Raw genomic sequence first — 20016 nt, 5'->3', positions numbered from 1 at the left:
TGGGGAGCTGTCAAGAGGCAGGGCCTGTTAAAGCCCATTGCGGCACTTCCTGTGTGATTTTGGGCTATACAAAAATAAACTGTATTGTATTGTATTGTATTGATACGCATTTAACCATTTTGCTGTGTTACCGATCACCATGTTTGGTGTAAATTTGTTTGTCTTCCTTGTTTCTAGGTGCTAGGATTGCCTGTGTACTAATTTTTTCTGTTGATAACCGTTCGTGATGAAATTCTTCAATAAGATTTGGACATAATACATCTTCTTTAATTGGGAACTTAAAGTGAGGAAAACATTAAAATTTATCAGATCTGAGAGTGCAGAAAGTGTGTCTGACAAAAGCAAGACTGAGAGGTGAGAGTACCGTGATCTTGTTTGAAAATGGTTGCTAGGAGGGTGACACTTTTAAAAATACAGTATCATGGCAATATTTTTGTCTTGCGTTACTTGAAAAAATCTTTTCCAAAAAGTCTCTTATCCTAAAAAGTGTTGTTGCATTGAAATTTTTTTTATATAATAGAGAAATAGGACAACAGTGGGTTGGGATTCTTCCAGTTGAGCAAGATAAGTCTACATGCTAGTAGTGAGGTAAAGGTTATGATTTGTTTGTTTCTCCACTTTAAACCTGTCTGAGAGTACACTCTACACAGCTGTCAATGGGTTAGGAATGATTGTGACACCAAGACTATCTGGTAAGCATTCAAATATTTTTGTCCGAAGCTATGTTAATTTGGTGCAATCCCAAAACATGTGGCCCGGTGAGGCTGGAGATAGATTGCAACATTCACAGGTTGAATCTTGCCCTGGAAATATTTTGGATAGTTTTAATTGAGATAAATGTGCTTGACTGAAAATTTTAAATTGAATAATTGAGTGCTTTGAGCATACTGTATGTAGCTAGAGTGTATTCCGTGCACGGCTACCTTCTACTCCACTCCAAGTGAAAGATCCTTTCCCCATTGTGCCCTGGGATCTTTGAAAGGAAGGGACTATAAAATGCTTTTATAAATTGTGGAGATGCTATCTGAGTCCTCAAGACTGATCAGTATTTCTTCTGGCATTTGAAATAGTTGGAAGGCATGGAAAACTGGACAGGTTCAGTTTAACACATTTTCTCGTTGGAAAGTAGTGGAAACATTGTGCTGACGAGAAATTTTTTAATCCCAGACATTTTCCAAGCATTAAATGCTGTGTATGTTTGAGAGGGTGGAAAAGAGTGGTTGTCATGTAGAGGTGCAACAGACAAGTGCTTCTCTGTCTTAAAGTGCTACCTACATTGGTTCCATATTCTGAGTGAATAAAGGGCTATTGAATTATTAGTGTATTGACAATAATTTTTATTTATTGGTGCACAGAGCAGGGAATATAAAGAAGTAGTGCAAAATTTTAATTCTATTGCATATCAGGTGTGTGTATATTCACTGATTTCTTTAGATGTCCAGGTCTTTGTGGCCTGTATATTTGCTGCCCAGTAATAAAAAGGAAAGTTAGGTAGTACCATGCCCCCTTCTGCTTAAGGTTGTTGTAGAGTCACCCTTTGGATGTGTGGATGTTTAGAATTCCAAATAAATGAGGTTATGATTGAATCTAATTTCTTAAAAAAGTATTTGTTAACATATATGGGGATGGTTTGAAATAGCAAAAAAAGCTTGGGAAGGATATTCATCTAAACAGTGTTGATTCCACCTGCTAATGTGAGATGGGGTGAACCATCTATTCATCCATCCATCCAACCTGCTGAATCTGAACACAGGGTCACGGGGGTCTGCTGGAGCCAATCCCAGCCAACAAAGGGCACAAGGCAGGAACCAATCCCGGGCAGGGTGCCAACCCACCGCAGGACACACACACACACACACGCACACACACGCACACACACACATACACACCAAGCACAAGTAGTCCAAAATAATATTGTTAATACAAACTGAAGCTTCTGGACTAGTATAGAACAGTTTGATCCATGCTTATACGTTTGGGCCAAACCAAAATGTGTGCAATGTGGTGAATAGGTAGTCCCATTCAACCATGTCAAATGCTTTTTCTGAATCCAAAGATAATAAGATCTCTGGGGTGTTAGATTTAATGGGTGAATATAATGTATCACACAGATGTTGAAGATTAGAAGCTAAGTGTCTGCCTTTAATAAATCCACTTTGGTCTTGTGATATTATAGAAGTGCTTTCTCAATCCTTCTAGCTAGAACTTTACAGAGTATCATTATTCAGGAGGGAGAATAGTCCGTATGATGCACATTTTAGTAAATAATTATTTTTCTTAGGAAAGATGGAAATTAATGTTTGGTGAAACGTTTGAGGTAACATTTTGTTGTCTTCAGTTTCTGTAAAAATTACTAATAATACTGGAGCTAACTTATTTGAAATTTTTTTATATAAAATTGCACTAGGCAGCCATCAGGGCCAGCTGCTTTCCCACTTTGAAATGAGTTTATACCGTCTAGTAATTCTAAGACTGTCAGAGGTTCAGTTCCACAGCACTAAGAGTATCTAGGCTATGGTATCAGTAATGAGTCAATGAATCCATTAGATTGTGTCTTATCTTCTTTAGACTGAGTGGAATATAAAGACTTCTAGAACTCTCTAAATTTGTGGGTTATATTTTTATGGTCTATGATTTTAACTCTGTTTATGTTTGGTTATTGCTGTTACTGCATTGTGGACTTCCTGCTTATGGATTTGTTGAGTTAAGATCTTATTGGTCTTATCTCTGTGTTCATAATAATGATGTCACAAGTTAAAAATGAGCCATTCCATTTCTTTAGTAGTCAAGGGGTTAAATTCTGATTGCAAAACAGGTTGTTTCCTATAAAGTGTCTCATTTGGATACCTTGCGTATTGTAGATCTATTCTGGTAATTTTGCTGATTAACAAAGATGCCTTCTTGGTTTATAATTTATGTTTGTGAGAAAGATGTGAAATAATCTGTCTTCACAGTTTCCCAGAGTACAACTGCGGAGACCTGTGGGGATGCATTTGTGTCCAGAAAATAATCAATTTGTTTGGATTTGAATTCTGTATAGTGCTTATCAATGACAAGTGGTGAAGGTGCCAGCTACGATTCAAGTGTGTAGGACATAGTAAGTTAAACATCATGATCAAAGGGGCATGGTTGGAGATAACAATATTTTTGTACTTGATAATGGTCAAAAAATGATTTTCTGTGAAGAAATAATCAATTCTTGTGTAACAATGATGAACTTGTCAGAAGAAGGAATATGCTCTAATGTTAGGATTAAAAAACCTTCACAGGTCTGATATGTTCTGATCCATTACAAACTGTGTAATTATTTTTGCAATATTAGATGTTATTGCAGCTGTAGCTGAAGACCTGTTCAGGTCTGGATTTAAAATACAATTGAAGTCTCCAGCCATTTTAAGTTTAAGAGTGTTCACATTAGGAATGGATGCAAATACATTTTGGATGACATCTCTGTCATCCATGTTAGGTGCATAAATATTTATCAGAATTACTTTAGTATTAAATAAATTGCCCATTGCCATGACATATCACCCTTCAGGATCACATATTACATCTGACACTACAAATGGTATAGTGATGTGAATTAAAATTCCCACACCTTGTTGTCTTTGTATAGTGAGTGAAAAATTTGGCCAATTCAATCCCTTTGCAACTGAAACTGGTACTTACTTATAATGTGAGTCTCCTGTAAAAATTTTATCTTGGCATTTAAACCTGTTAAGTGAGTGAATACTTTCTTTGTGTTTAACTCATGATTGAGACCTATGACATTCCAGATCACAAAGTATACTGTTTTGTTATAAAAACATTGCTTCTGAAGATCTGTTGACATTTTGTAGTCTTACGTTAAGGTAGTGCATTTTTACATATGATAGCTTTGACCTAGATTTCATATTATTGCCAGGTATTACGGTTATGAAGCCAATTGTTGTGTTAGCATTAATAGTTGTTGGGGTAGGAAGGATAAATAAGAAATAGCAAAGTTCTTGTTCTCTTTACCCTCCCCTCAATGACCCGCCCCTTACCCCATTTTGCCTCCCTGAGTGAGACAGACCACACATCACGAAATTCTGGTCCTCTGACATGCCATTAGAGACAGAGCACATCCAGAACAAAATGAACCCCCCAGCAGCAGTTTAGAAGCAGTTAAAATCAAGGTATCTTGAAAGTACAGTCCCAATGCAATAAACCTAGTGAATGATATTAAACAGTTTCCATGGAGACTGAGATAGCATATGACAGTACATTCCCACTACAATAAATCAAGAATATGAAGTGGAAAAAAAAAACTTGTAAATAACTAATTAATTTGTAGTTGCCAAGAAGTACATACAGTGCATTCGGAAAGTATTCACAGCGCATCACTTTTTCCACATTTTATTATGTTACAGCCTTATTCCAAAATGGATTAAATTAATTTTTTTCTTTAGAATTCTACACACAACACCCCATAATGACAATGTGAAAAAAGTTTACTTGAGATTTTTGCAAATTTATTAAAAATAAAAAACTTGAGAAAGCACATGTACATAAGTATTCACAGCCTTTGCCATGAAGCTCAAAATTGAGCTCAGGTTCATCCTGTTTCCCCTGATCATCCATGAGATGTTTCTGCAGCTTAATTGGAGTCCACCTGTGATAAATTCAGTTGATTGGACATGATTTGGAAAGGCACACACCTGCCTATATAAGGTCCCACAGTTGACAGTTCATGTCAGAGCACAAACCAAGCATGAAGTCAAAGGAATTGTCTGTAGACCTCTGAGACAGGATTGTCTCGAGGCACAAATCTGGGGAAGGTTACAGAAAAATTTCTGCTGCTTTGAAGGTCCCAATGAGCACAGTGGCCTCCATCATTCGTAAGTGGAAGAAGTTCGAAACCACCAGGACTCTTCCTAGAGCTGACCGGCCATCTAAACTGAGCGATCGGGGGAGAAGGGCCTTAGTCAGGGAGGTGACCAAGAACCCGATGGTCACTTTGTCAGAGCTCCAGAGGTCCACTGTGGAGAGAGGAGAACCTTCCAGAAGGACAACCATCTCTGCAGCAATCCACCAATCAGGCCTGTATGGTAGAGCGGCCAGGCGGAAGCCACTCCTTAGTTAAAGGCACATGGCAGCCCACCTGGAGTTTGCCAAAAGGCACCGGAAGGACTCTCAGACCATGAGAAAGAAAATTCTCTGGTCTGATGAGACAAAGATTGAACTCTTTGGTGCGAATGCCAGGCGTCACATTTGGAGGAAACAAGACCAATACCATCCCTACAGTGAAACATGGTGGATGTTTTTCAGCGGCAGGAACTGGGAGACTAGTCTGGATAAAGGGAAAGATGACTGCAGTAATGTACAGAGACATCCTGGATGAAAACCTGCTCCAGAGCGCTCTTGACCTCAGACTGGGGCGACGGTTCATCTTTCAGCAGGACAACGACCCTAAGCACACAGCCAAGATATCAAAGGAGTGGCTTCAGGACAACTCTGTGAATGTCCTTGAGTGGCCCAGCCAGAGCCCAGACTTGAATCCGATTGAACATCTCTGGAGAGATCTTAAAATGGCTGTGCACCGACGCTTCCCATCCAACCTGATGGAGCTTGAGAGGTGCTGCAAAGAGGAATGGGCAAAACTGGCCAAGGATAGGTGTGCCAAGCTTGTGCCATCATATTCATAAAGACTTGAGGCTGTAATTGCTGCCAAAGGTGCATCGACAAAGTATTGAGCAAAGGCTGTGAATACTTATGTACATGTGATTTCTCAGTATTTTTTATTTTTAATAAATTTGCAAAAACCACAAGTAAACGTTTTTCACATTGTCACTATGGGGTGTTGTGTGTAGAATTGTGAGGAAAAAAATGAATTTAATCCATTTTGGAATAAGGCTGTAACATAACAAAATGTAGAAAAAGTGATGCGCTGTGAATACTTTCCGGATGCACTGTATATTCATTGAAAGAAATTCCAATATAATAATTGAAAGAAAAAAGGGGAGAGGTAACCAAAAAGAAAATATAATGTATAGTTACAGCAAATGCATTACGAATGGTCCAAATTGCAAACAAAATTTTCTTTGCCTTGCCAGAACACAGCATGACTCATGATTTTAGTTAAAAAGGATGTTGGGATCAGTTGGTTTAGCTCTCTTTCTGCTTCATTCAGTGAGCTAAAATGTAAAACTGAATTCCAACATTTACTTTTAATTTGGCAAGGTACAAGAGGCTGTATCTGATATCAGCACTGTGTAGACGCTATTTAATACTGTAATATGCATTGCGTTTAGTAGCTGTTGCAAGGGGGGTAATCTGGGACATATGAATGTGGTTATTTTCAAATATAATCTCCTCTTTCTGTCTGAGAAGGAACATGAAATTTTGTTTGGCCTGTAGTTTGTCGAAAAGGACAATAAAGTTTCTTGGTTTTGAGGAATTAGATCCATGTATACGGCAGGCTGCTGAGATTTTGGCATCCGATTTGAAGTACTCTCCAGTTATTTTAGAGAATAATTTAGCTACGGTGGCGCAGTGGGTAGCGCTGCTGCCTCGCAGTTGGGAGACCTGGGGACCTGGGTTCGCTTCCCGGGCCCTCCCTGCGTGGAGTTTGCATGTTCTCCCCGTGTCTGCGTGGGTTTCCTCCGGGCACTCCGGTTTCCTCCCACAACCCAAAGACATGCTGGTTAGGTGGATTGGTGATTCTAAATTGGCCCTAGTGTGTGATTGGTGTGTGGGTGTGTTTGTGTGTGTCCTGCGGTGGGTTGGCACCCTGCCCGGGATTGGTTCCTGCCTTGTGCCCTGTGTTGGCTGGGATTGGCTCCAGCAGACCCCCGTGACCCTGTGTTTGGATTCAGCGGGTTGGAAAATGGATGGATGGATGGATAATTTAGCTATTAATTTCAATGGGTTTGGACATTCACATTTTTCAGGGATTCTGGTGTTGTTCTTCTATATCGATCTTCCAGTGCAGCCTGTTTGTCCGCGACCAATTTTTAAACATTTGCTTAACATCTTCAAGCTGAAAAGCGCATAGTCTGTAACTCATTCAACCTAAGAGTGAATGTGTCCTCCATTAGGTTATCACCAAAAGGCCAGAATCACATCATTTGATATTGTGTATTATAGCCATGTACCGATGCCTGTTTTGCCAAAGAGCCACAGAACTTCATGCCTTACCCAGCGTAACTGAAGTTAGAAAATTCATGCTACCAGTTGGGATGGTGGCTTGTGAATATCAGGCAAATCCCTGACCTGGCCATTCCTTCAACATTTGCAGTTGAGTGGTTGTAGATTTTCTAGCACACTCAGGAGTAGTGCTGGCAACAAACCCATCAGTAAAGTCAGTACAGTTAGCAGCATGGCTTTCACTCACCATTGGGCCGTTGTCAAAATTTTTACTGCCAACATCATACTCTGTAACATTTAGTTCTGTTAATATCCTTTTGCTAATAAAGCCTAAAAGATATGTTAAGGAGTTGTTTATACCTATCAATAAGCCTTGCTCATGTTTCCCTCCAATGAGACGTACTTGCACAACCAGTCAGTAAGTTACTAGTTGATAGCCTCCTGCTACTGTCATGTGTTTTGAATGACTGTAATTGGCGAACTTTAAAGTAAGTCTAATTTTCTAAACCTTGTTACACAGATGCTTGTTAAAAATCACATATATGCTTTCCAAATACTTTTTAACAATTAAATTAACTTTTGTCATGTGTGTGCATGGGAGACAGCATAAGGGCTCTACTGTTTTCTGATCCTTTCTCCTTCTCCATCTACAGACTGAGTGATCGACAGCCCTACTATCACAGACATCCTCTCCGGTGTCCATCCTCCTGGACACACCCATTCCTACCATCTTCATTCATAAATCGACAAACCAATTACCTACTTCTGTTCTGTTTGGACTTGTGTCTGTAAAGACATTCTCTTATTTAAATGTCTGTTGATTTGCTTAAGAAAACTGTCAAATTAAACAGGGTTACCACTCTTTATCTGTTTTTGTTGTCATTTTACAATTTTTTAGTGATAAAGTTGACATTGGCATTTTTTCTGATATTGATATTTTAATCAATACAGATAAATATTAAAATTTGTAAATGCAGTATAGGCAAATATTCATTTCAAAATAAATAAATAAAAAAGCTAAGTTGCACAACAGACTGGGTCAAAGAGAAAAGATGTGGACATAGGCTTCCCAGGCTCTGTACTGGCACTGTGCCTCAAAAGAAGGAAAGCTCTGAAAAAAAAATTCTTTATTATCTAATTCCTTTTGTATTCTCACCAATACTGCAGACCCAGTTTTTTATATTCCACATATTTGTAAACACAGATGTACCATGTATGTGTACATATAAACAGTGTACATACATCCTTTTTTGTATGTACATTTACATATGTACAGATTTTTTGTTACATATTGATTTATTCATGAATGAAATAATTATACATGTTTAACAAAAGGAGAAGGAAACATAATATATATTAAATTTAAAAAATGGTATGTAACACAGAATACCAGAGAGATGACTTCCATAGTAACAGAACATAGCCTGCTACATGCTAACCTATGAGAGATGATAAAGAAATGGATAATAGCTCAGGTGATATAATCCTTGTACAATGCAAGAGAAAAGTGCTTGGCATGTTTACACCGGCACCTGAAGCCAAATAAAATCTTCTGCTAAAATGGTTTTCCAACAATGGCATCTATTCATCAAGATGTGTGCACTTACAATATGCAAACAGAGCAAATCACGTTAAGTTACTTTTATTGAAAAAAAAATCAAACACATTATACATACAGTGCTTACTAGACTATATTTTGAATAAATTATCCAATTTTTAAATAATTTCCTTTTGTTTTAACCCATGGGTATTTAAATAAATTGACTATTTTGAACATGTTCTTCTTGTATTGCACTTTGATGCAGTTGTTGATGAACAATGGTTGGTCTGTCTTGTTATCATGACATACCATACAACACAGTTTTTTACATTTTCTGCATTTTGTGAAAATTATTCTGAGGAAAAAAGTTTCACTGATTACACAGAATCCAAAGCTGTCCTTTCACTTCAAAAATATAAAATATACAGTAAATCTTGTGACTATTATTTTTAATAATATTATCAATGTGCAAAGTGCCACTTTGTACAAACTTTTGCACTCTTCCGTATAGTTTTGGGATTGTCAAGTAACAATGTGTATTGTATCCAAGGCAGGCAGGAATGAGGGACGGCTTAAAGTGGGTTGCTGTTCATTTTAATAAAAGTGCTCTTTAAACGGTCTGTATTTGCTACATTATACCTTTGCAAAATTCTCTTTACTTAAGGCAGTAAAGACAAAATAGTCCCAGTTGTAATCCAGTTTACTTATACATGTAAAGTGGTAAATGCTGTTAATGGTACTACATAAAACATGTATGAGTAGTATTGGTAAAATAAAAAATGTGTTTAATATATGAACAATTATATTTGGATTGGTTCGTATGCTGTGCTTGATCCAGGGCAAGATTTGACTCCTTATAGGTCAAAAGTGGCATTAATGGGAAAAGGTAAAAAGGATGAATTGACAATTTTTTACCTTATATATATTTGAGATACTTTGCTGTGGTTGGGCTCACACTTGATCATACGTACAACACTGGCGCATGTGCCAAAAGGCTTGTAAAGGTGTAAAAGTATTTTCATGCTTTAGTTCCAAAATGGCAGAGCAGTGCATTGACTTCTGACACTTTAGCTAATTATGTTTGTGAATGAAAAATGAGCTATAGTTTTTCAGTAGCAAGTATAAGCTTTTGTGATGGCATGGTAAAATTTGATGCTAGTCATACATCAAATGTTATTCTTTTCAGCCAGTGTCAGCTTATTCTGATCCACCTGCTACAATGAATAAGATGGGCCAACTCAGATCTTTACTGTGCAAGTACTGTGACAAAAAAGGAACAGTCTGTTGTACCTACCTCAGAGTAGACCATGTTTGAGATGGCAGTATAAATGGGCTATGAGAGAAGTGTTAGGTTACTCAGTACTTGTTCCACTGGTATTTTAATGGACAGACTATTCCAAGCAATATTCTATAGCTGAAAAGAAATTCATATGTAATTGGTTATGGTAAGGTTCATATAGCTCTGCTAGGCAGGCGTCCTTTTTGGGTGAGGGTTTGTTGTGGATGTGCTGGTGCTGTGATATACAGTACTTCAGCTCCTCTAAAACTCCACATGTTATGAACTGGAATTATTTATGGACAGATTAATATTTACTGGAATAACTCCTCTCTGAACAGTGATTGTGCAGCATGTACATAGCAAAGTGGACTTATACTGTATTTCCAGAAGCACATTTAAATGCTTAAATATGTAAGACTTAGTGGGTAAATCCCTTTTAGGGAAGTGTAATTTGCATCTAAACTCACCAAAAAAGAGAAATGGGATTTGCTTCAGGACCAATGGCATATTACCCTGCTTAGACACAAAAACCATGAAGGGCCTGCCAATTCACTACAAAGAACATAAAATAACTTACTGAACAAAACCATCGTTAGAAATAAAACAGGGTGCCTCATTGGTTACTTTAGGTTTTAAGAGGACTGTAACTCAAGGATTTCTCACTTGTGTCTCTCTCTCTTCCAGACTGCAGCGGATACATCTCATTTAGCTAAGGTTAGCTAATAAAATACTTTTGTAATTTTTGGGGTGATATTTGAATGGGTTTTGGTTTCTGTCCCAGTTACCCTACTTTATAATCTCTTGAGCATGTTTCAGAAATATACATCCCCATAATGATGCTCACTAATTTTGAACATCAATTGATCATTGTCATAATTGATATGAGTGGGCACCTCATACCCCCTCCCATTTATAGTTGTCACTAGTGCTTTATTATTTATTTAAATGGCACCTCTACTTACAAATTTTTTGTCATATATGTGTTGCTGAGTCATTATGACTTGCCGCATCTTTGTCACTCAATTGTACAGTAAATAACTGTGCAGTAGAAGAAATCTCTGTGAGAGCCTTACCTTTGGTAAATAGATTTGACTTGAATGGCTTTCTATGATTTTATGATTAATGAGAGCTAGAGAAAAATATCTCTAGACTAGGGATGCTGGGTCCTTTATTGTGGATTCCACTTTGTAACCCAATTTGATGAAATGGGTTATGCAGACGTAATCACTAAATTCCAATTCCAGGTCGGAATTTCCAAATCTTTTACCACTTCTCTACATATTTTTCATATTTTTGATAATACTGTATATCCAACAGCACAACAGCTTTATGATCACATTTTAGAACAGGATATACATCTACATGTGTAGACAAGCATGCAGAAACACACTCATACATACTCAAGCAGAGTAGTACAGGCCCAGAGTAAACCATTGTTGTGAGAACATTTTCTGATATTTGGTTTAAAGGCAAGTAGAAGAATTCATTCTGTGTCATGATTTAAGCATTAAAGAGTATTCCCTATTTGTAAAAATAAAATACTGTGTGTTTCGATAATTTTGGTGACCAATTCTTCAAATGAACGAAATTCACAAATATGAAGTTAATGGAGGTAGGGGTGGTGACTGAATGCATAGATTGGACCACAGAAAGTGATGACACAGAAAAGGCTTACCTAATACCCCCACACCCAGAAAAGCAGCAGGGTTATCTACCACGTGTTCAAAAATGTTCCTATTTTAGTGAAAAATCAAGAAATATGATTTATAAGAGTTAACACTATCAATAAACAACTAATACATACAGAACAACAATTATCAGAATAAAAAGGGTAAAGAGAGGATGTATTGTTCATGACTGGCAGTATTGTAGTTCTGCTCTTCCCCTGTAGGGTTGTCCTGAACTGTTTACTCTCTCAACAAAAATCGTGGCAGCTCTTTAATTCAAATTGTTCCTAATTTTTTTTCACCATGAAGTTAAAGGGATAGACTATTTTGAAGTAAGCATATGTCTATTCTGAGGCTGGGCCTGTGGCAAAATTCATCAGATGATCTACTGTAATAGGCCAGGTATCAAAGTATTCCATCTTCATTATCATATTTGATTCTAAGTTCTCTGTTTTCTTTTATTAGGCTAATAAAACATATTATTGTTTCATTTAAGTAATTTCAGGCCTTTTTCATCCAGAATGTTCAAGATTGCTACCCTCTGGCTTCAACGAGTAAGTTAAAAAATGACTGTTTCACTTTAAAATAAATTCAAAGTGATTCCAACAAATCTGTGTAACTGTTTTAGAATTCTGAGAGAATGTTCCTGTAAAGAGTAGGAGGCGTCTTTCAAAAAATAACATGTTCCTTTTTTAAAAAATTACTTTTAAAGCACTCTACTGGCTTAGATTTTTCATGCACAAAATCTTGTCAATATGCCTCCTTGATTTTGTTCCTGTCAAATACGTTGTATACCTATATAAATAGAAAATAATATTGCTAAAACATTAACTAACTTTGGATATGTACACCATCATTCGTCATGGGACTGTGACGTTGGTATGGTGGGGAAAACAGTTTGAATTCATGCAGGAATTTGAAAAAAATACCAGTCAGATATATTCAGACTCACCTGTGCGCACAGCATTGGTTCTGGTGTCAGACTTTCCAATCAAGAGTGGTCTCAACTTTGGAAGCATAGGCACATCATTGCTCGTACCAGTCTCAGCTACAATAACCTCAAATTAGGGGTATTGTTGAAAGATGAGAGCAGCACAGCATAAGAGATTTTTAAATCTGGTGTAAATGCATTGATTGAGGCTGTAACTGTTCCTAGTGCTGGACTTGGTATGATGATTAAAAATCTAGATAATGGAAATGCCACAGGTATGGATGAAATCTGGCAGGAAAGCATTTGATATGGTGGAGTGTATTGTGGTCTTTTCAATGCTGCTCTCCACAGTTTTTAAAAATGAGAGGAAAGTGTGACCCAGTGGCCGAGGGATGACCTTGCACAGCAACCCTGGGAAGCCACTGCATGGCCAGCTAAACCTCGTATCCACCAAGAGCAATGTGAATTTTATCTCAGCAGTTTAACAGTAGACCAACTATTTGTCTTTGTACAAATATCTGAAAGGAAATTGTAGTTTGCCAATCCAGTTTACATGTGCTTTGTGGGCCTGGGAAAAACGTATGACCTTTTACCACGTTGGTTCTTAAATCTCAAACTGTAAGATTCTGGTGCCATTGCTGTGTGCCTTTTGGCTGTGGTATTTTCAGAGTTGTGTTTACACACTTACCATTAAGTCAAATTCATTTAATATGAATGTGGGCCTCTTCCAAGGATGTTGCTTGTGTTTTCTTCTGGACAAGATTTCAAAGTGCAGCTGTCACTTGGAGAGCACTCGGTTTGAGAACCAAAGTACTGTCCTCTTTGACTGAATTGCAGCTGCATCCCATCATATTGGATTAACAATAATCACCTCCATATCTGAGGTCATGGTTTTCTCCTTGGAAATAGTGTTTTGTTTCTTAAATATAAGAGGTGAACAGCTTTCCCAGGTGGATCAATACTTGTACACTGGGGTCTTTTTTACAGATTAAAAGTGATTGTAAGCTTGATCAAAAATTGGTGCAACAGTGAGAATTTTGTACACATACATTGTTAGACAAAGCTTTGCCAGTCAGTCTACATTCCCATCCTCACCTAGGGTTATGGGTTCTGGTTAATGACAAAAGTAGAATTAAATCATGACTAAAAATGGCCAAAAAGAAGTTTCTAATCAAGGTAACTGTGATACGTGAAGAGCTCAGCATTTTGGGAGGACACTGGAATAGAAACTCTGCTCCTCCAGGTAAAGTAGAGCTGATTTTGATGGTTTGGATGCGTGCTGTCAATGCCTCTCAGTGACAGAAATGTCAGGGACATATCAGGCTTGAATGGATTATATATTTTGATAGTCCTTGGAACATTTATGAATTTTCAGGAGGGGCAGGAGAATAGATAGAGAACCTAGCTGGTTGAGCTGAACATTTACTACAACTGTCACAACTGTCATTGATTAATGAATGTGAAGAAGTCAAAAGTATGAACATTTACTTTAACATCATATTTATGTCATCCTGATTGTCTGTTGTACAAGATGGGCTCTGATGCCCAGACACACTGTACTGGATAAAGTAGGTTCAAATAATGGATGAGCGATGGTCTAGATTACTAGCTTCTTTATTTTTAATCAAACAATCCTTCAATTATTTTATATAGCAACTTTAATGGTGATCACGTTCACAAAGTACTTAAATAACTGACTTATATTTATTTGTATGAAGCAACCTTTAGTGTAATGGGTCACAAACAAGTGACCACTTAAATTCTTTACAACATGTAGTAACTTTCATTATCACCATTAAGCTCCGTATAAAGCAGCTGAAAACACTTCAGGGCTGAACACTCCATATTGGACACATATCCGCTAATAAACTGGTTTAATAGATCACATTCATACAAAGATTCAATTACACTTGTAATCAATTTATTATGTTTAATTTGTGTATCAGTTTTAAAGGTTGATTATGCTGTGTAATTCTTTTTGAAACTCAAACAATCTCATTGTGAATGTACTACACTTAAGTATTTAATAATCATACCTATTTGTCTGATTTCATTTGCATTAGTCTTTTACATTGTACTTTTTCAAAGTCAATGTCTGACAGGTCCTCACTTTTCAATTTTATATGCACATGTGTGAAGAGAAAAAGGGTCTCTTTTGAAAGATTAGGAATATTACTGGAGTAAAAAGGAGACAAAATGTGATTCTAGCCTACAAATATCATATTTGTATATTTATCTCTCTGCACCTCCAGTTCAATACAAATGTAACATTAGATTATAGTCATCCTGGCACTGATTCTTTGAATGAAATATTTTATAAATGAAATAATGCACATCATTTTTTCCAAACAGATGTTGTGCCATCCATTTATATTTCACACACTTAGCTCAATATGAGGTCATAGTTAGACTGAATCTATTTTTGCAAGACAGAAATCATCCCAGTATTGGATAATATTCCATCAGAGGGTACACTGTTGCTCACACCCTCACTCACTAATGCTGGACTGATTTAGTGCAGGTAAAATTAATGACTTTGCTTGAGCATGTCTATGGTATATGGATTGGCAATAATGATGGTAGAAAGTAAAAACTGTACTATTAATTCTTTCTGAAAAGGCACCTCACTCTGCTGTATTCATGCTATGCTGCAAAAAAAATGAATGAAAAGAGTGAGGGTTAGCTATACAAAAGGGCTGGTAAACCATCTCCATGCCAATCTAGGAATAATTCTGTTTCCTGTCTTAATAGCTGAATGTTTTGAAGATTCTTCTTCTATAACATAACAACATCTTCTTAATTAAAAAGGTATTAGAGATAACTTAAAAGTTATGGGCACCTGTGACTGCTCTCCCTTTGCCAGTTCTCATTGTTCATCTTCATTTTCATCAATATTCTGCACATGACTCATGCTTTAGATTTTGACCTTTTCAGGTTCATTTTAGCCTTGGGACATATCAGCTACAACTGAGTATATTGATTGGGCTTGAACTGTCCAAAATGAAAGCCCTTTTGAGGAAAGATTTGTTCTAATATATTAGATAGAATAGGACATATGATCATCACAAATCCTCTTACAGCAGTTTTTGTAAGTGATTTCAAATGAGTTTTGGCTATCTGGTAATAAACTGACTATTATTTCCTTCACTATATTCTTTATGAGTCAACTAATTCTGCTCAGTTTGAAGAATCTGAATGCACCCTCCATAACTCAATGGAAATTTATATTTTATATTATTTGAAACTCAAAAAAAATCAGATTTTCCTTGTGTGGAAACAGTGCAGAGCTTCTTTAGAATCTTCATTAATGTTATTCTAAAATAATTTTGCTGAGCCCCCATCAGTGTTTCTACTAAACTCCTATGACTTTAATTAAAAGGAGGTTGGTATAACACAGTGATCCCCCATTTTAATTACCATTTAGCTTTCTGTTGTGGGTGAGGGTTGGGATTTTAGTATTTGTGTTATATGGGATCAAATGTATGACTTCTTTATATCTTTTAGTTTTGTTTTTCCTGAAACTTTTCTTTTATTGCCCTATTACATAACTGATTTTCTTAATAATAAAAAATTAGCATATTTATATATTTTAGCAGACCAGGAGCTCTGTATTTCTGTCTGTTTTTTATGAGTCCTTCATTCTCATGCTCTTAAATAAAGCTTAGTAAATGGTAACTTGGAAGGGATTTAAGATGTATTCTTAGTTTGGCATCTGATGATTCTGTCAAGTTTTCTTTCAGAGTTCTATAAATACATTGTTTGCTGTATTTGATGGTTAATTTTACTTTAAATGAGCGCTGTCTGTCTCCCGGTATGAGTTTTGTGGTATAATGATACACATGTTATGGGATCACAGAAATAAATCAGTCATTTGTGAAAACACTTTCAATCCACTTACAGAATACAAGTGTTTGCATATTTTTCTCCTAAACAATCTGCCTGTGAGCAAATGTGATTTGATTCACTGAAGATATCTATAGGTAATACGTGTGTCTACATCTTTGTTAATTAATCTCTTATAAAGAGGAGTCTTGCCCATGCACTTCTTAAACAGTGTCACGAAACACCTCCAAATACTATATAAGGAAAGGATGCACAATTTTCAAATAATAGTCAAGACTGAATAAAAGAAAACCGAAATTTGTGGAGGATTTGTTGTAGCATGATAGAGAAAAAATTTGTGCTCTTTAGCAATGTCTGTCAGGGTGTGTCAGACTCTAATTACTATAACCTTATAGTGTGTTTCATTTGTTATGATACATCTTCTTGAAATAAATAAACAGTGGTTAAGTTTCAGACTGAATAAAAAAAACAAATCAAATAAAAGCAATGCTCTACACATATTGATTACAACAGGAAGACCAGGCTCTGGCAGTTTCCTCTGTAAATGAAAGACTGGAATGCTTTGCTGGAAACCCCTTGCTCCTGTATTATTCAAAATGGCAACAGTGGTATCTCATTCTCAGTGTTTGTCTCTGATACATATTATAAATGAATACTTCCAGATATTTCTGAAAGAAAACACACAGGTAGTAAATAATTTAGTAATACATATTTTAATTATTTTTCACTTTGTTCTGTTCTGCCAAGGGCTCTAATATATTGCTAGAGTCCTGATTTTGTAAACACATTGAGCAAAGGTATATGCTAAATAAAAAAGCTGACATCACAACCCTTACATTAACTGAATAGGTACATTAGTGATTATTAAGGTTAATCCATACATCCAAATGTAGTACAGGGAGGTACTTTAGATGTATCCTGTATATGTGCAGACAGTTTCCCTTATAGAAATTTTGTTAATTTTGTGTTTGTCAATGCATATGATAATTGAATGTAATTTATCATTAGTAAGTATCCTGAGTGTGATCACTGTTCCACTCTTATGGTAACTAAATTTGAGATAGAACATGAGATTGAAGTCTGACATGCCTGAAGTACTAAATCCTGCCCTTGGTTAAGCAGATGTTCTCCCATAAATGAACATTCACTAGCAGTCTAATGATTCAGGCAGGAAGGACAGACACCTCAAATTAGAGAGACAGACAGAAAGTGAGAGAGAAAGAAGAGGAGTACTAAGGAAAAATAACAGAATTTCCCAAGTGGTGCTCTCGTGCAGTACACATTTACTAAGTTGCTAAAGAAAACACATGGGGGCCTGGAAGGTTTCCCAAAACATGACCTGTTCTGCTTGCATTTCAGACTTGTTCACATGGAGTAATACATTTATGATGCTTGGGAGTGTTTGCATTATGGAGGGCTGGGAAGTCCCAGGCTAATCTACAAAAATACATTGGAACAAAACAGAGACCCAAGGTGGGCAGAGCTTGTGCATGTACTATTATGGCATGGGACCAATGTTTTTTTTTTTTATTTATGTTCCAAGGCAGCACAAAGATTTGTAATAGTCTCCCTTGGAAGGTAATAAGGTAATATTGGCTTACCTTTAATTCCCTCCTGTTCACAAATTATTCACAAAAAAATTTAAATTTATGGAAAAATGTTTTCTTTCTTCTAGAAGCTTACATTCATTATATTTCAAGCTAAACAAGTTCTGCCATAGTCATTACTTATTTGCTCCTCATTGATATAAGTTATTTGTGATATTTCTTAGCAACAGAAATAATCCAATTCATTGGAAGATTAATAAAATAAAAGGACTCTTTCTGGATAACCCTACAATTATAAATCAAAATATTTTTGGGAATATGAAATGTTTATTTACCTATAGAAGGATTTGAATGCTGGTATTTACTTATAATGTTTTTAAATGTACTTTATGCTGCACACTAATGATAAACAAGGTCATATGTTTTTGCACAAGAAAGTAAAAGTATATAATTAATTTACAAATGTAGTCCCTAGCACCTGCAACTGCCTAAGACAACAATCACACCTAAATTGACATGGATAAACATGAGACTAATGAAGCATCCCAATCCAGACCAATATGGTCTACTATGGTCATCTGACCTGATATGGACTCCTGGTCCATGAGAAGGAAGAACCCTAACATGGAGATATATGACAGGGGTCAACCCTTCCATCCTAAATTCACATTGAGATATGTGAAAAATTACAACAAACTAAGCAACCTGTCTCATTTTGGACTGATTTAGACCATTAGCCCCAAAACAGCCAACAGATTGACATGGAGATGGAGAAACAGGAAGATGTGTCAAAGTGTTTTTTAGCTGAGTGTATAATAAACTGGTAACCTCATCCTCACCTGTAACTGCTGATGTAACTAGACCTGAGAGATGACCAAATTTAGTAAGGACCAATCTACATTAATATGGAAAAGGATAGTCCCCTCTGCCTCATTATCCAATGGTTTAGGGTGGCGTTGTTAGAATATTAATGATCCATATGAACCAGAATGTGATTGCAATACACATATAACTAAAAGAAGTTTGAGGGGCAAAGAAAGAGGGGCCTAGATCAAATGACAGGTTCACCAATACAGATGAATGCAACATCAAGCCAAGTAAACTCCATCTAAAAGCCATTTCTGTCTGTCTTGCTTCCAGAACAATGCAGAACATCATCAAGGTGACAAATGAATTGTTAGCAACTGTTACTTCTTCAGCACAGCCTATCATATCAGTGCATTTGCTTTTAAAATAAAACCATGACAGCTCAATAAATTAGAAGAGTGTGAAGCACATGTAACCGCAGACCTTGAAGAATTATATGTTGCTGTGTGACAATCTGCAGGGATGTGAGACAATTTGGTTAATTCCAGATTCACTGGAACTGTTTTTTGCTGGTGTTGCTACCCTGCAGTGCTGAGCATTCAACTCAAAAGTTGGGCAAACACACCCTAGTAATAGTGTGCTCCACCCCTAATAGTTGGGCAAAGTCCAGCAGGTATGGTTTTATTTAATAAAAGAAAACAATCAGCAGATAGAAGTAACAGTTCTTGAATGGCTCTACTTGTTGGTAGCTAGCAGACTACATTATTGCTCTGTGCTCAGGATAAATCTCTGTCCTCAGGACTTCCATACATGTATGGATCTCTCCCAGGATCCTGGATAAATTCTTCTTTTTTGTCCCAGTCTGTGGCCCAACCTCCATTATTGGAGAGGGGTGCATGAGTGCTGGTGGCCCCATATCCACCCCCAGAAGCAAGAGTGGTGCTGTGAAAGTCTTCCGTCTCCTCAGCCAGTTCATCTTCATGGATGAAGCCACACTTCTCATCACTCATTTCCTCTGGTTCAGCCCAAGGTTGCTTTTCTCCAGAGGCGAAGATCCCATAGAAAATCACCCCTCCATAATGGACCAGAGATGCTATGAGGAAGACGTATTGCCACTCTTCACGTGTCTAAAAAGAATATCAAAACAAAACTTAGGTTCATCAATCTTAGACTTGCAATAAGAGTTGCCACTCAAAGTTATTGTCCCCTGGAGATGAAGAGTTTATAATATCCTCATTCATTTTAAAGAATCATAGTAGGTTGTCTGGGATACATACATAGTTTTAGTGTCGATA

At 36.8% G+C, this 20016-nt stretch overlaps 1 protein-coding gene across 1 annotated transcript in view; it reads right to left on the bottom strand.

Annotated features, from left to right (window-relative positions):
- Positions 1–8384: 8384 nt before the first annotated feature.
- Positions 8385–20016, bottom strand: part of LOC114660786 (vesicular glutamate transporter 1) — a 159332-nt gene continuing 147700 nt past the window's right edge. Inside the window, exon 12 of the mRNA XM_028813682.2 lies at positions 8385–19848. Coding sequence (XP_028669515.1) covers positions 19498–19848 — 351 coding nt within the window. The 3' untranslated portion in view covers positions 8385–19497. The remainder of the gene's footprint in view (positions 19849–20016) is intronic.

This window comes from Erpetoichthys calabaricus, chromosome 11 (genome assembly GCF_900747795.2).
Source record: "Erpetoichthys calabaricus chromosome 11, fErpCal1.3, whole genome shotgun sequence".
Classification (NCBI taxonomy): domain Eukaryota; kingdom Metazoa; phylum Chordata; class Cladistia; order Polypteriformes; family Polypteridae; genus Erpetoichthys; species Erpetoichthys calabaricus.
The sequence above is the reverse complement of the archived record's forward strand: the minus strand, read 5'-3'. Positions and strand labels throughout refer to the sequence as shown.